At 40.4% G+C, this 16,425-nt stretch overlaps 2 protein-coding genes across 7 annotated transcripts in view; one reads left to right on the top strand and one right to left on the bottom strand.

Moving 5' to 3' along the window:
• Positions 1 to 2: 2 nt before the first annotated feature.
• On the bottom strand, positions 3 to 11,949 carry tespa1 (thymocyte expressed, positive selection associated 1). Of its 4 annotated transcripts, none has more exons than XM_034198431.1 (14): positions 11,260 to 11,949; positions 8,631 to 8,965; positions 8,481 to 8,559; positions 7,051 to 7,229; positions 6,662 to 6,704; positions 5,711 to 5,751; positions 5,115 to 5,168; positions 4,559 to 4,598; positions 3,990 to 4,037; positions 3,759 to 3,854; positions 3,227 to 3,435; positions 1,953 to 3,085; positions 994 to 1,063; positions 3 to 311 (listed from the first exon to the last, which is right to left on the bottom strand). In XM_034198431.1, the coding sequence occupies exons 4-14, from the start codon at positions 7,193 to 7,195 to the stop codon at positions 229 to 231; spliced, it is 1,962 nt and encodes a 653-aa protein (XP_034054322.1). In that variant the 5' UTR covers positions 7,196 to 7,229; positions 8,481 to 8,559; positions 8,631 to 8,965; positions 11,260 to 11,949; the 3' UTR covers positions 3 to 228. The 4 variants fall into 4 exon arrangements, with proteins under 4 accessions (XP_034054322.1, XP_034054324.1, XP_034054321.1 ...); XM_034198433.1 differs by having other exon boundaries at positions 8,481 to 8,556; XM_034198430.1 differs by lacking the exon at positions 8,481 to 8,559.
• The window catches only part of sp1 (sp1 transcription factor), a 7,949-nt gene continuing 3,268 nt past the window's right edge, over positions 11,745 to 16,425 (top strand). For all 3 annotated transcript variants that reach the window (XM_034198428.1, XM_034198427.1, XM_034198426.1), the window contains exons 1-3: positions 11,745 to 11,912; positions 12,516 to 12,592; positions 13,491 to 14,871. In XM_034198428.1, the coding sequence (XP_034054319.1) occupies positions 11,906 to 11,912; positions 12,516 to 12,592; positions 13,491 to 14,871 (1,465 nt within the window). In that variant the 5' untranslated portion in view covers positions 11,745 to 11,905. The remainder of the gene's footprint in view (positions 11,913 to 12,515; positions 12,593 to 13,490; positions 14,872 to 16,425) is intronic.

Genomic DNA, 16,425 nt, shown 5'->3' with positions numbered 1-16,425 from the left:
CAAACCCTTTGAACTACAATAGTTTTATTGTTACTTATTTACAGTCTGTATGAGCACTGGGGAGAAACTTAATGATTTGCATGTCCGGAAGTCTTATTGTGAAAAAAATTCTCTCACGTAACTACGTTTTTTACAGAATCATCACATCTTAAGCCTCTGTTTAGAAACAACATTTGGTGCAGGAAATAGTCGACAGGTGAGAAATGAGATGAAATTCAGTTGTTTCCGTCATCTGTTTGATGAAGGGCTAACTTCTTCATCTGCATAGCCGCTGCTGTCTGACTGCATGCTGTCGCCCCGGACCATCTCACCTACACGAGGAGGGACACAAACACTGTCAGGCAACAACTCCATGCAGTGAACCACTGCACAAAAACAGCTGCAGTCTGACCTGAATCCACACACAAACGGTGTGACAAAAACACCTGCACATCGACATGTATACACAAATGCTTTCATTGCTCTCACATCTTATTTTACTATCTATATTATGACTTTATAAGGACTTTACATGCCCAATGCCCTCAAATGTAAGGACCCAAAATAATATATCTAATGAGACAAAGTTCAAAGTGTCACAACCTTTATTAATTTGCTCAGCTTTTGCTCCTTAGAATTGTCAGTCCTTTTTCAATAGATTTGTGAAAGCTATTCGTTTCCTCACATCATGTTGGACCTCGTTAAAAGATCTACAGTGACAATATTGAAGTTTAGCAGTATGTTTACACAAACAAATATTTTTCTGCCACAAATCTGGTGTTAACTGTCACAGGTTGGACTGAAAACTCCTTTATCTACTGTCTAGAAATGTTTGAACTGTATGATTAAAAGCCGTTTTTTTATTTCTGTGAAAAAAATTGAGCAACAAAAAATGTTGGCAGACTTCATGCCGATAAATCTAGTTTCCCTGTTCCTGTTTTAATAAATGACCTACCTATGACCTGTGCTTGTATACAAAAACATTCCATTCACACAAAATAATTATAAATATACCTTTAGACGACAGGGGGGTTGTTGTCGTCGTTTCAGATTTAACAAAATCTTCCTCTCCTGCACTATGCACCTGTAGAGTCAACAGGCATACAGTTATATTATTTCCTGAATGTATACCATGAAACACACTATTAGGGCTGAACAATGTCTTCTTTTATTATCCACATCACAATGTCTGATGGTGGTACAATAACTAATCCAATTTCACTAAAACAATATTGTGTATTGTAACAGTGTTCATTTTTTCATTCATAATCTTACAGTTCATCTGTAGCTTGATATAATTCAATGCAGTTGCAAAGTTGAGTGAGCATGGCAATTGTCATATTTTCTGATAAATACAACTAATTGAAATACAACAAACACTTAAAGGTCCCCTATTATACTGTTTTTCATCAATATATTATAGTTCTGTACAAAATATGTCTCTGAAGTGTTTGGCTTGAAATACCAAACAGATGTAGCAGTGTAGCATCCCATAATCCCCTCTGTTTCAGCCCTGTTTCTAAAGTGCTGATTCTCTGTCTGTTACTTTAGATGGAAATAAGGAGCCCCTCCCCACGCCCCTCTGAGAGATATTTGGTTAAAAAGAACACAATGGTGCTCTAGGAGGAGATTCAGGTGATTAGGTAGGGGGGGGGGGTTACCTTGGTTGGTGATTGGCTAATGGTTACACAAGCCAAAACAACGTTATGACATCATATAGTGGCCAAAATCTGATCAGCTCATTTTCAGACAGGTTTTTATATAAATGGATCAGGACAAGAAGTGAGAGAATCTTTTTTCCTGAAACCTTCAGAATCTCTTTACACAGAGGACACACACATGTTTATGTATAAAAGACATGAAAAAGTGGATTTTGCATAATAAGTGACCTTTAATCTGGAGAAATGTTGTAACTTTTCTTTTTAATACTTAATTTTCTGAAAATAATAAATATTCTATTCAAGAGACAGTACCTCCTCCAGCTCGAAGGAGTTGACCTGTTGCAGAGGGTTGGAGTCGTGCCCCAGGATGTGACGAGTCAGGGGATTCAGGTACCGGCTTCTCCCCTTGATAAATGACTCCTCACATTTCTGCAGAGGCATTACAGTAGAAGCATGACCGGCATCTATTGCATTTGAGGAATGAGGAGAGATGCCGCCCCCCTCCCAGCCCGTCACAGTGATGCAGCACTGGGTGGGGTCTCCGTAGGGGGCCAGGACAGGAAGTGATCCAGGTGCACGAGTCTGTTGGGTGTCAGGCTCAGGGATAGAGATTTGTATATCAGGTTCATGAGATCCATCTATGCTTACTTTCTCAGAGGAGATACAAGTGTTTGTTTTTGGAATAATTGTCTGTTGACAGCAGAAAGGCGCCTGGTGTACACTCTCAACTATCTGCAGGCAGATTAGATCGTACGTCATCTTAGCAACTGGTTTCAGATCAGCAGTGCCAGTCTCTCTTTGAGATGCACATGAGTCCAGCTCGGTTTCTATCACAGTTTCTCCTGATACTGATGACGCTAGAGATGTTACACTGTGAGTCCTGCTGTCAAGGTCTGCTGCTCTGACACTGTTTTCATCTGCATCAACATTATCTGTTTGTTTGCAGCCCTGCATCTTATGACAGGTTGTATTTCCATTTTGAAGAATGTCTTCATCCTCCATGCTCTGCTGTGTTTGTGCCTCCTTCCCACTGTCACAGGATGTATCCCCATCCATAAACAGCCTGACATCCAAGTTGCTCCTATCATAATCCCCCAAATCCAGTTTCTTTGTAGCCCCACTCTTGTGTTTCTCCAGGACTATACCCACAACATCAGGGAGGTTGGCCCTTTTCCTGGGTGAGGGCTGTGGAGAGGTGGAGTCTGACCCTCGAGGAGAGCCTGTGTAGAGACACATCTTGGAGACGGTGTCCTTCAGCCGCTCCACCGGAGAGCGCACCTCGCTGCGGATGCTGCCTCTGAAGCGCTCGATCTTCTCCACAGGAGACGAGGAGAAGGTGAACTCTGGTGTGGCCAGTTTCTGCAGAGGAGTGCGGGACACGTGGGAGTAGAGGGAGTAGAAAGCGTTGGCCATTGCTGTGAGGACTTGCACTTGTCTGAAACGACCTGTAGTAGGAATCAAAATTAAAACAAGTTATATGGATGTAATTTGCCACGATTTTCTTCACCTTATCACATGCCAAACACAAATATACAATCGAGTGACAGATAACCAACAGCAGTGATTTAATAACTCAATGGTCTTACTAGCAAGAGAGAGGCTTGGGTCTTCCTCTCGTATCCGCCGTATCTGAGAGTCCAGGAAAACCCGGAAGTTGATGCCCCGAGACAGAGAAGGAAAGTTTAAGAAGCGAGGAGGGATGCGGACAGTGACCTGAGGCTCGTCACGGCCAAAACCCAGCTCGTACAGCGTCTCCTCCGCATCCTCAGCACACAGCTGCAGGACCTCTGAGATACTAGAGCGCATGTGAGGAAAAAGGATAAATAAAGTTATATCCTAGTAAAAAGGATTTTGTAAAGCCTTTTGAGGCACATTTTTGAAAAATACAAGCATGTGTAATGCTCATTGAGAGTAACAAAGTGCTTTAGAAAACGTTTTAAAATGAAAACAATAAATGAAAAGTATCAAATTACATAGAATAAATATGATATGGAAATGTATTATTCAAGTGTAAACAGACATGAAAAGGATTGACGTTAAGGTGTAAAATATATTTGTAAAGCTTCACTAGGTCATTCAAAAGCAAAGTGCTGAGTTATTGGTCCTCAGAAGTCTCACCTCGATGTAGTTTTAAAGGTGGAGGAGGAGAGGCAGCTGGAGGCCATGCTGTGGCCCAAGTTTAGTTTCGGCAGACATTGTTCCTTACGAGGGGTACTGTGGACAAGACATGAGTAATGTTATCATTCATATGACCTGCCTATGAGCTGTGGAAGAAGACATCTAGTATTAATCTTAATAATATCTTAATATTCTGATATGTTTATATTGAGGTAGAAATGTTCCACTGACCTGGTGAGTCTGCCGGGACCTGGTTTGGAAGAAGGATGCTGTGCGAGGCTTCATGGTCAGTGCAGATTGAGGAAAAGTACAAAAAACAAGTATTAACCTAGTGTTTATTTAGTAAAGATAGTCAGATTTGAATAGATCTTTATAGCCCAGTAACACAAACGTGTCTCGAATGATATTTCAAAACTGAAAAAAAGAGTCCATACAATGGAGCATGAGAGCATTCTCATTCACACCTCTTGATCATTTCAATAGAAACAGACCCAGTATGCAAAATAAGAAAGAAAACAGCAGTTGTTCGGGTGGGGGTGTTGAACTGAACATACATGTTTTATAGAGGTGTAGTTCATAATGTCTATCTAAAACTGACTAAAATGTGAGAAATATCTTAGACAATAATCTCCTTTATTTTGTTCTTGTGCAGAAAATTAAACAAAAAGTACAGAATGACCTCTGTCCGTTTAATGATTAAAGCACCATGGATACTCATTATCTAATCTTCACTAATGAATTATCGTGACAGTCCACTTTTCTTGTTGTTTCATTGTCCCTGATACTACATCTGCACTTACCAAGCTTTAGATGATATCTCCCCACCATTTAACAAAGACGCTGAAATAAAAAATAAACACATTTTGATTAAAAAGGAATATGTTGATATCGAGGGTTTCAAAATGTAACCCTGAAACATCACAGCACACAATTAATCACTAACTAATCATGTGGACAGGCTGCTTAAGAAATCAAAACGTTATTGTACCAGAAAGTCACCAAAGGACTGAGTCATATTAGTTTGGTAACATCTCAAATAAAACTCTATACTTCCCCTTCAAACAAAAACATCCTCCTTGGCAGAGTTACAGCAATACTGCGTAACTGGACATTTCTCTGACTGTGCGTCTTCATAAATATGTAGAACACATGTAAGCTTTATAAGAAAACAAACAAATATGATGCACACCGTGTGTGTGTGTGTGTGTGTGTGTGTGTGTGTGTGTGTGTGTGTGTGTGTGTGTGTGTGTGTGTATGTTTTTTTGTGTGTGTGTGTGTGTGTGTGTGTGTGTGTGTGTGTGTGTGTGTGTGTGTGTGTGTGTGTGTGTGTGTGTGTGTGTGTGTGTGTCTACTTACCATCAGCACCAAGATTGAGTTCATCGTCACATTTCCTGGCTTTCAGCTCAGAGTCTAGAAGAAAAAGCAGTCAATAACCAAAATGACATGTAGTTACACAAACGGCCAAATTCCTGTTTTGAAATCTTGCTCATATGTTTCAATAGTGTAATGTTTTATATTACTAAGTACATTACAAATTTCACGTTTTAATAGTTACATTTAATGTAACTTTAACGTCACTAGCATTCAAATGGAAATATTATTTTTATTCCACTATAGTGATAGGCCATTTCCATTGCAACATACTGAGTGATTAAGATGTTATACCCAAATCATAAAACAAAATTAACAAAACATGATCACTTTTATGACTTCAACTGCCCAACAGTAGATACAATCATAAAATGATCTCCAGTTAACCAGCTACAACGCTAAAATGCTTATAATAATACAATATTACAACAATCAGAGGCCATTTAATTCTGAATTATAGTTGAACTATCACTTTAAGTCCATTCACTGATAAAACTTTAGTGACATTTGTTAACAAACAAAGGACACATGTTTTCCCATAAATGGTACATTGATATTCATTTGTTTAAGGTCATACTCACCAAAACTCAGCTGATCCGTGGTCTCTGAGCAGGCCTCTGCCCTGTAATTGAAATCCCAATAATAATGCATGAATACAAAGGCAGTGTAATTTGCATGCTTCTTCTGTGAAATAATTCACTGAATTTCCATAGAGGGAATGTGGGGTGTGATAGCAGCCGAGCTACAGAACACACAGTGACATCGACTCCCTGCTCAGCTCGCAACAGGCGGCCGGCATTTGTCAACTTCCTTTTGCAGACATGTTGACACGCTGAGCGGCGATATGGTCTAACACCCGACAGATCTGGTCATTTTCATGTTGACTTCTCAGAATGCATAAACCACTCCTTTTACTTGTTTTGGCATAAGTCATGTTTTAGACACTGACACGCTTTGTCACATATCTGACAAACAGCTTCCTTCTTGGTGATTGAAATAAGAGACATGAAACAATGTGTGTGTGTGGGGGGGGGGTGGCTGATATCCTTCCTTTAGTTTCATGACAGAAAAGAAGGAACTGTTATTTGTGTCTAGTTACAAAATAATCTTACTCCAAACCACAAATTGTGTATTTTTGTGAAACCCAGACTCAAAGATTTGTTGAAATGTTTGCATCAATATCCTGAGAGTCATTATTTTGTAGTCAACATTGCCTTAAAATGTTGTCTGCATCATGTCATGGCTTTGTTATTTAACACTGATAGATCTCAATTCAGAGCACTCTGACATTATGGTTTTAAAATAAAAATAAGATTATTTTTTTCCAAGTGGAACAGTAGAAATGCATCAAGTCTATTGTGGTGAGAACAATACTGTGGCTACCTTTCTATAACGTCTTCCTGGAACACCTGACCTCTGAGAGTTTCCACTTTCTACTCAACTGGTTTCAAACGACTGACACCTTCACCTTCAGCGACTGAGTCTAAAAATGTCAATATAAAAAACAAAAGCAGTAAAGCGAGATGACTCACCCACAACTCTGGAGCCAATTCTCGATCTTTCCAGTAAAGCATCCTGTGGAAATCACAACATTTAGCAACTCTTCATATTATTTCACTCTATTTTATAGTTGTCTTCTTTAACATGCATACCTAATTTGGAATATATTCTATGAAAGGAAATAAGGAAATAATAATATTATTTAGCTATTTCTAAAAGAAGAAGCATTTTTTATGTGAATCACTTTTCAACCGGGTAATTTCTTATATTTGATGTATTAAAAGCAGAAGTGACATGGGCCCACACAATCTTCTACTACTTCCCTGGAATGCTTGATCATATGCATGCTTGAGCTCAGTTTATCTGTAACTAAATCAACAAATTGATTAGAGCTATGACACCCTGCTCAGTTTGGACTCACCGTCAGAGAAGACGTCGTCGTCGTCGGCTACAGAGGCCGAGGGGAGGGTACATAACGGCCCCTCGGGGTCCGGCTCCAGAGTGGAGCGCTGCCGGCGGCTGTTGATCCAGGCCCTCCGCCGCACTGTGGAGGGTGGGCTCTCCATCGCCTCAGATCACAGACAGAACATGGAGTCAAAGCTAGACAGGAAGAAGAACAAGGAAATAAAAAGATAAAAACGTTTGACACCTAATCTCCATGGCGTTTGGAGTGTGTTGTTCAAACATTATTTATCATTAAAGTAATCAACAGGATGTTTCTTCAAACAATGTGTCTTTTGATTGGACAGGCTTTTTGGATTATTGTGCAATACTAAAACTCCTGAAGTCAGAATGTAGAGATTGCTCCATTTTTGCTTTTAAATTAATATTGTTTTCATTTAAAAAAATCAATAGTTGAAAAAAGTGGGCTAAAATGTAATACAAAGAGCATGTCTACATGCCCTAATGTTCAAAGCATTGTTTCAAAAATGGTAAAAGGAAAGGTGCTAGTTCCCCTATAGGGAACTGACGAGGTGCCCCTGAGCTATAGGCACCAAACCCCCAAAATCTGCTCCAGGGGTGGTGAAACATGGCTCAAAAATATGCGTGTGTGATATCTACGAGGGATATGTTAAGAGATTAAGGCTGCAATGAACTATACATTTCTTCGTTGATGAATCTGTTGATTATCTTCTCGATAAATACCTTAAATAAATACTCATTTGTATGAATAATTGTGTTGTAACTGTCTTTTCTCCCTGGGAATCACCTACCTCTATAAATACAATGAATCACTTACTAGGTGAGTACTTATTACCTGTTTTCTCCACAACTCAAACATAGTCAGTTCAAAGAAAAATAGAAAAAAGAATAACATAAGATCATTTTGACTTCTTTCCTAGAACTCAACCCGATTAATTGATTATTAAAATAGTTGGCAATTAATTTAGTAGTCAACAACTTATCAAAAATGTAGCTCCAAGAGAGATACATTTTAAATTCATTGAGTATATTTGCCTTGTGACGATCAACAGAAAGGCACATTTCTTCTTATTTTTTAAGTTTAAGCTATGATTTAATTGAATTATTTATTCATCATAAAATACCAAAATGTCTGAGTGTGTTCAAATGAATTGCATATCACAGTTTATATAAAGTAGCTATCTACAATGACTGACAAACAGTAAAGTAGGCACAGATATAAACACAGAATGACAGATAAAGCCAATTCAATTTAAATTAAAACTTTTAAAGTAGAATAGGTAACATCATGTTAATGAATACATATGTGAACATCTATTTGTAATCATTCCAAAAAGCTCATTTAAAAATACACAAGTTTGACTAATAGAAAACATGCATCATAGTAGTTTGAGTAAGAGTAGGCCTATGCCTTTTACGATGATATACCTTTGTGTGATCCATGATATAAGCGATGGACAGGTGTCTCCAGGCTGTATATTTAGCTGAATGATGTAGACTAGTCCTACTGAGAGTTTTCCAAGTTATTATTCAGAGCAAGAACAGAAAACAACGTTGAGAGAAGAGAAGCTGCTTTACCTTCATGGAGGCAGGTTTCAGTTGTGTCAGTGGCGCTTTTTCTCTCGTTTCCTGTTGTCGCAGGCTGAGATCCCTGAAACTGATCTGCGATCTTTAGCAAACCCTCAAACTGCATCCAGCCTGCTTTGGGTTTCACTGATGACTTTACGGTGAAAGTCATCAGTGCAGTTTCGTGTTAATTGTTGTGGTCCTTGTCAGCTGGCCTGCATGTGTTGCTGAATTTGCGCGGAACATTAAGAGAGTTTGAGCAGACTGTAGGAAGTGACTTTGCATCTCATCTGAAACTCAACAGTTCTCTCAGCGTGAGATGCAGCTTCGACACATCCTGCAAAAAGCTGCAGTAAAAAGACTCAGAGTCGGAACAGGTTTTTTAGAAATTTCACAGTTTATGGAAGACCACACAAGTGGTTATAATACTTATAACAACGTAGTTCATAACAATAGATTGCAGAGAAACACCCACATGACATAACGGTACTTTTTTCTTTAAAAGTATGAATATAGTCCTTTAAAGACATACTCTCCAGAGCTTTCTAATTTGGGATGGATGGCCTGTATAAAAGTAACCTCATATCAGATCACGAAACACTGCAGGTGACAATCATGTTTGGTGATTAGGCTACTGCATTACATAACTTTAACAGGATTTTAAATAATTGCTTTATTAAAGGTTAGTTAAGCATGTACATGTTTTAAGATCCATTATAAGCTATAAATGATGATGATCATTTGGTTTGGGCTGGTGTTCATCATCACATCTTCCAATGGATTTTTGAACACATCTGGACCACAACTATTTAGACTAATTTTAAATGATCATTTATCATTATCAATTATTTTGTAAATGTTACCCATGCTTGCTAAGAGAGAAATTGCATATATTCTGTTAGCCTGATGATACAGTATGAACAATTATTTACCCCATGGTTTATTCTTTAATTGTTGACCTATACTGAAATAATTAGTGAGCAATGGTTTATTGGAAAGTGAGACAACGTTAACACCATGTGACTTTTTATTATTCGCATACCAATGCTGTTTTTATCAATATTTTTTGTAGATGCCAACATATGGAAACTGTATGTTTAATTTGTTTTGTTTTTAATTTTGGTGAACATAAGCTTTCTTTCTGTATGCTTTCTCTTTCTACTGAGGGGAACGCACATTATCACCAATTTACGTATAATGCAAGTCATTCAGAATTTTTAGGTGAAAGCAATATTGCACATGGAAAAACATTTTATTCTTTAATAAAGATAAACGAAGATTGACTAAATTTGCTCACTGATTTACTGTAGAAAAGTAGCAAAGAGTATTTACTCTAGGCTTATTTACAATTTTGACGTGTTTTAAGTTACTGATGTTACTCTACACTTCTACTTTACTATAGGACATTTTACTCCAATCAATGTATTTTAGAGTTGAGGTTTCTCTTTACTTTGCAGGGCTTCAGACATGTTGACATTGCACAGTTAAAAAGCAAAGGTTTGTAAATCATAAAATGAATGACCGCTGAATTTCATGCAGCTTTAGTTTCAGGGTCCTGGTATTTTCACATGCTTTCACATTTTCACATTGTCACACTGACTTGCTGGAACAGAGAGAGCAATTATTAATGTTATCACTAACAATGGTGCTTTTCAAGGTCAAAATATCTGCCTTTAAAGTTCTTATAATATGCCCAAAAATGTTAATAATCAGTAATAATAAATGCTATAATATAGCCTAATAGCCTTTATGATTATAACAGTGGCCATTCGTGCTGACTTGCAGTTATTAACCCAACCATTACCATGTTTACCTTCTCACCTCTATTGTTATTCTTGTTGTATGGGCTTCTTTTCTTTATTATCTAAAAATGTCCATAATTATTGTAGGCCATCTTTCTCTCTTTTTTTGTCTTGCAGACCCCCGAATAAATATAAAGCCTACATGATGATGATAATACCATACTTTGAAATGTAGGACTTTAACTAATATGGTGATATTGCTACTTCTTTCACTTATAAAGGGAGTCAGTGGATTGTGCACTTGCAACAAGCTGCTTAACTGAAACAACCCATTGTTAGAAAGTGTGTCTGCTTGATATAAATCAGAGAGAAATGGTCATTCCTGTCACTAACTGTAGCAACATCAGTGTGTTTGACTGCAGACAGTTTGGAGGATGCATGCTTGGCCTGAGGATGGACTCCACCCTCCGTCCTGTTTACATGGGCACATGTGCTGCTTCACTGACAGCCCCCTCGTACATCCCAATAAATGTAAGCCCTCCCACAAGCGAGCCATTTTCTCCTCCCAGCGCGGCTGCAGCCAGTGTTTGAGTGTGATGGGGTCTCTTCTCCTCCACCCTGGCGGCCTCCTCCCGCCTCCTTGCTGTTTCCCAGCCCACAGGGCGCGGCCAGTGGCCACGGAGGCAAGACTTAAATAACCAGTCCGCCTTCCTCCTTTCCCTCCTCCGTGTTCAAAGCATAATATAAGCAATGGCATCCTTACACTGCTAAATGGTAATACAATATCACAGAAGGAGTAACGGGAAATATCAATATTTGCGTAAACCTATTTACAAATGGCGCCATTTAAGCGGAAAACAGATAACCAAACGTCAATCATGCTCAGGGGAACAACCTACCTTGCTTTGTCCCGCCCAATTCTCCGCGTTAGGCCAATCACATTGGTTTGTTTAAGCTCGTTGGCAAAAACGACTTGTTCCATTGGAGGAAAGCAACAATCCTTCGCAAGTAGCTGACAGAGGGGTGCGCTTCTTTTTCTCTACAGGGTCATTGCAGTAGTACAGTAAACAGCAAAGCTGCCAACGTGTATTAGAATTGACCAGAATTTAAGATATAACGTTCTTTATTTTTTTTAATATCCTTTCACAATGTGATGCTGTTAAGGTTTGGTCATGTGGTCAACTGTTCTGATAACCGGTATTTCCACTATTGTGTGTTAAAATGACCTTTTAATTACATCCGACTGTAAATCAACTAGAATCGTTCTAAATGAAGTGCAAAATGTAAATTAATGTAGTTTACATGCATTAGTCTTTAACTTTATGGTCAAAGTATAATGTCAACGTTTAACAGTACACAATAAAAAGCAATCTGCTGCCTGACGCTCAGTGTTCGTGCCCCACGAATGCTTCGGGCTAACCCGGTGTTTAAATCGAACGCATCTGTCTTTCTCCTTCATAAGGGGAGTCCATCAAGTTTGTGTGAAGTTGTGAAAAGTTGTGTCAACCCGAAAAAGAGCAGAGAAACTCCTCCCGTCTTCAAATTATGAGCAGTAAGTGAACTTTTTAAACTCAGAGGAATGTTATGAACGAAGCATTATTCAGCAATTAGAATAATAGTATACATATTTTACATGTAATTACGGTTAAAGTATGATATTGTAATGTTTTCTAGCTCGTGTCTCAAGCAGTTTAAAAGTGACCAACTACTAAACTGCTAATTGTCGGTTTTTAGCTAACCGTGTAATAGTTTCTCTAGTTCTTCATTCACACACAATTCATCCACATCAATTGAAGTTTGTCATATTCACTTGAGCTAGCTAGGTTACAGTGAGTATTGCAGTTTAAACTATGTCGGTCTCTTAAGCTAATACTTAGCAGTTGTTCTGAACATTACTTGTTGTGTTGACTTCTAGTTAGCCTAGCTAATATGCTAGCTGGCCCTTTTGAGCACTTGTGGCGTGGATTTCCTCGTATTTATCTAAATTACTTCACATTAGAACATTCCCTAAAGTTGAGTTATTTTCGTGAGGTCTCATGCGTACATGTGTGTTTTCTCCAGATTGTTGAACCCAGCGTTATCTCATTTGGATCGTCCTCTGCTTGAAATGTAGCTACTTTTAATAGAAGTGATCTTACAAACTCTTCTTCCGCAGATCAGCAGCAGGGTGAAATGGCCGCAGTGGAGAGCGGTGGAGGCTACAGTCAAAAGCGAGACACAGGAAATTCACAAGTAAGTTTCGCTGTTTCTCAAATCCGATGATCGCCAGCCGAGAGACAGTAACTTTAACGTATCACGCTACACCATATGACCCACTTATAACAAATGATATGTATTCCCTTCGGTTCGGTTTGAATCTGTCATCCATCTCTGTCGGGACTTGTACGGGTTGTTGATTTTCTCTCCGGAGCACATGTCACCGGGGTGGGGAATGGGCAGGTAAATTTCGCCCACACGGGGTGTTCCCGTCAAACCGCGGCACTTCATGAGCATTTCGCTCGGCCCATTTGGCTGGCCTTGGAGGGGGTGGCTAGAGGAGTGTGTCAGTTTATAGGGCAAAATGAAGTGGGAGGGAGATGGGTGGGTTTGGGGGGAGGAGAAGCCGAGCCCGCCGCTGCTCTGGAGAACATGTGGTCCCTCCCATCCTCTCCCACCCTGCGTCCCCTGGACTTCTTACTACAGCAGCACCGGGCATAGGTTTAATATTATGAAGGGTGTTTTGAGAGTACGGCAATATAGCAGGGTTAGATTTACAAAACCAGTTCCATCATGTATTTTTTAATTTGTATTATTAACTCCACCCCATGAAATTGAAATTATACGTTAACATGTTTAAAAAAAAAAAAAAGTTGTCTCTTTAGTTCAGGTTCTGAATTTTGTTTTAAACATTGTTTATTACTTGTGTAATTCCTTGGTCTTATTATTCTAATTATATTTTACTCTGCTGTTTTATTGTAAAGCAGCATTCAGGGTTGTGTTCCAAGTGTTGTTAGCATCAGTTTATTTATTTATTTGAAATTAGTGGACCGACATTCTTCCTAGATTTGCACCATTAGCATGTATGTTAGTAAGATGTATTTTCACTATATAAATTCCGTCTGTCTTTTTCTTTCATGTTTTCTCTCTCCAGGACTCACAGCAGCCGTCTCCTCTCGCCTTGTTGGCAGCCACTTGCAGTCGAATTGACACCCCAGGAGAGGGTGATTCATCTGCAGACCAACAACAACAAAACCAGCAGCAACAGCTGGACTTAAACCAGGGTGTTTTCACCTCCACAGCCAATGGCTGGCAGGTTATCCCTCTTAGTGTTCAAACAACCTCAGGCACTAACACTGTCACCACCGACTCCTCAGGGATCATGACAGTAGGAGACATAGGCAAGTGCAGGCAGGTGTTGTCACAATCAGCAGTTGCTGTTAGCACCCAGCAGCAGCAGCTTCAACAGCCACAGCAATACGTAGTAGCTCAGACTCCATCAATGCACGGGCAGCAGATGCTTACCACCATGTCGGGTATGATGCCCAACATCCAGTACCAGATTATTCCCCAGTTTCAGACGATAGATGGCCAGCCTCTGCAGTTGGCACATGCTCAGCAGGATAATACGGTTTCTGCTGGAGCAGGGCAGCAGTTTCAGATAGTGTCATCCGCCAATGGCCAGCAGATCCTAGCTACGACCAACAGAGCTGGGGCTGGAGGAAACATCATAACAATGCCCAGTCTCCTCCAGGGAGCCATCCCCATACAGAATATAAGCTTAGGTAATGGCATGTTACAAAACCAACCCCAGTTCCTGGCAAATATGCCTCTGTCATTAAATGGAAACATCACTTTGTTACCCGTCAGCACCGGAACAAGTGGAGGGGGAGATGCAAGTGGTGGAGGGGATACAGGGGGGAACCAAATTATACAGCAACATCCAGTGTGCAGCGCGGCAGCTTACATGACAAGTGCGCCGACTATCACCACGCAGGCCTCTTCTTATGGAATCGCCCAAACGCACAACAGCAATGGAGTGACCTTCCAGCAGAGCGTATCTTCTCTGGGTGTCCCCATACAGCCAGACAACAGAGACGGGCTGCAGCCACAGCAGATCCTGATCCAGCCTCAGCAGATCATCCAAGGTGGAGCCCCCCTCCAGACCATCCAGGCCGGTACTGTCACGACCGCTGGGGGTCAGGTCTTTGCGACTCCGACACTCAGCCAGGAAGGGCTTCAAAATCTTCAAATTATGCCAAACACGGGCCCCTTCCTCCTGCGCACTGTAGGCCCCAACGGCCAGGTGAGCTGGCAGACCATTCAGATCCAGAGTCCAACGGGGCCTCAGATAACGCTGGCCCCGATGCAGTCTCTCCCTCAACTCGGCCAGGCTCAGGGGGGAGCTGGCGGAGTATCTGTCAACACCGTGCAGATCCCAGGCCTCCAGACCATAAATCTCAACACGATCGGAGGCACTGGCCTGCAGATGCACCAGCTGCAGACGGTTCCCATCTCCATCGCCAGCTCAGCAGGTCAGTCAGTAGCCTGCTCTCCAGGAATAATTCATGTTCAGTGTAAAACAAGAGTCATTAGCCGCTTTCAACCAAGTACTTTGCCGTACTTAGTTCCCAGCACTTGGTACCCCCATGGAACTAAAGAGCATATCGCGTTCACACCGGAATAAGTCCCTGAGGGAAGATTAGGCAAATTAAGCCGCTGACGTCACTTCTTCTTCTGCTTTGGGTTTACTGGCAGGCCGCAAACAACTTCATGGTGTATACTGCCGCCCGAAGTCCCCGGAGTTGGGGACTGGCTTCAGTAGAAGCTGCTGGGACTCCCAGCTGCTTCTACTGAAGCCTTCCGCCAGACGCCGAAACCTCCTCATCTCCATCGCTCCCATGTTTTCTTTTGTGTTGCCATAAGTTAGTCTCTCTCCGTTGGTGCGCGGGGCTAAGGCTAATAATGCTAATGCCAGCAAATACAATGGCGGCTTCACAAAACTTTTCCGAGTTTTACGGGACGTGGTTAGCAATTCGCCCAGCCAATCAGAAATTGGAACTTTTTTTTCTCCCCAGGAAAGTACCTGCTCTCTAGCAGGGACTGAAAAGGGGGTGAAAAGTTCTCGTGAACTAAGTTCTCTTTTTGGTGTGAACGCAAAATCCCAGGAACTAAAAGGGAAAAGTACTCTTAGTACACATATTAAAAAATTGACTTAATATTTACTCATAATGGCATCATCACACAGGACTTTCATCATTTAAAATGTATTAATATATGTTTTAAGTTGTTTTACTTTTATCAGTACTATTCAGACATCTTTACCTACATTTAAGCTTTAATCAAAATAATGGAAATGTTGATTGTTTATATCTTCTAGGAAAAACTGATAAACAACAAATATAATAGTACACTAATTGTTCAGCGGTACAGTAAACATGTTAAGTAGTCCAGATTCTCTCTGTATTGACATTTTTCCCTCACACCGAAAAGTGTCAGTATCCTATATCTCTGGATTTTTGTGTGTGTGTGTGTGTGTGTGTGTGGCTCTGCTGGTTTAACCGGTTCAGCTGGCCCAGGGTTTCCTGAACGCTTCACGGCACTGCATGCATTTTTTTTAATCTTGTTGACAACTTTGTATCTTTTGAGTTTACACTGAGACGGCATTAAAGAGTTGTGGTTGGTATCATAGTATAGGTGTAACTTGAACCTTCCCATAGCAGCCATTATCACGTCATGTGTTAACCCCTCTTTAGTTTTGCTATTGGCAGCCCCTTACAGTATGCAATAATACATTTGCTAGCCTACATTTGTGATGTTCGTGAAGAATCATTGGGTCTGCTTTGGTGCACGTGATTTGCGCTGTTATCCTTATAATGAAATCATGTGCTTCCCATCAGCTACGTATTTAGATGGCTCTGTTTACTGGATGGCGTATTTTCAGTCTCTGGTCACATAACAAACGTATTAATCCAAGATTAATAAAGGATGTGTCCGGTTTAAAAACAGGGAATTTTTTTTTACTTTGGAATAATAGTCAAAGCCTGCAAGCCTCAGGTTTCCAGGCACTTCACTGTTTATTCATAAAT

This window comes from Gymnodraco acuticeps, unplaced genomic scaffold, assembly GCF_902827175.1.
Source record: "Gymnodraco acuticeps unplaced genomic scaffold, fGymAcu1.1, whole genome shotgun sequence".
In the NCBI taxonomy this organism is placed as follows: domain Eukaryota; kingdom Metazoa; phylum Chordata; class Actinopteri; order Perciformes; family Bathydraconidae; genus Gymnodraco; species Gymnodraco acuticeps.
Note: the sequence above shows the minus strand (reverse complement) of the source record. Positions and strands in the feature narration are given on the sequence as shown.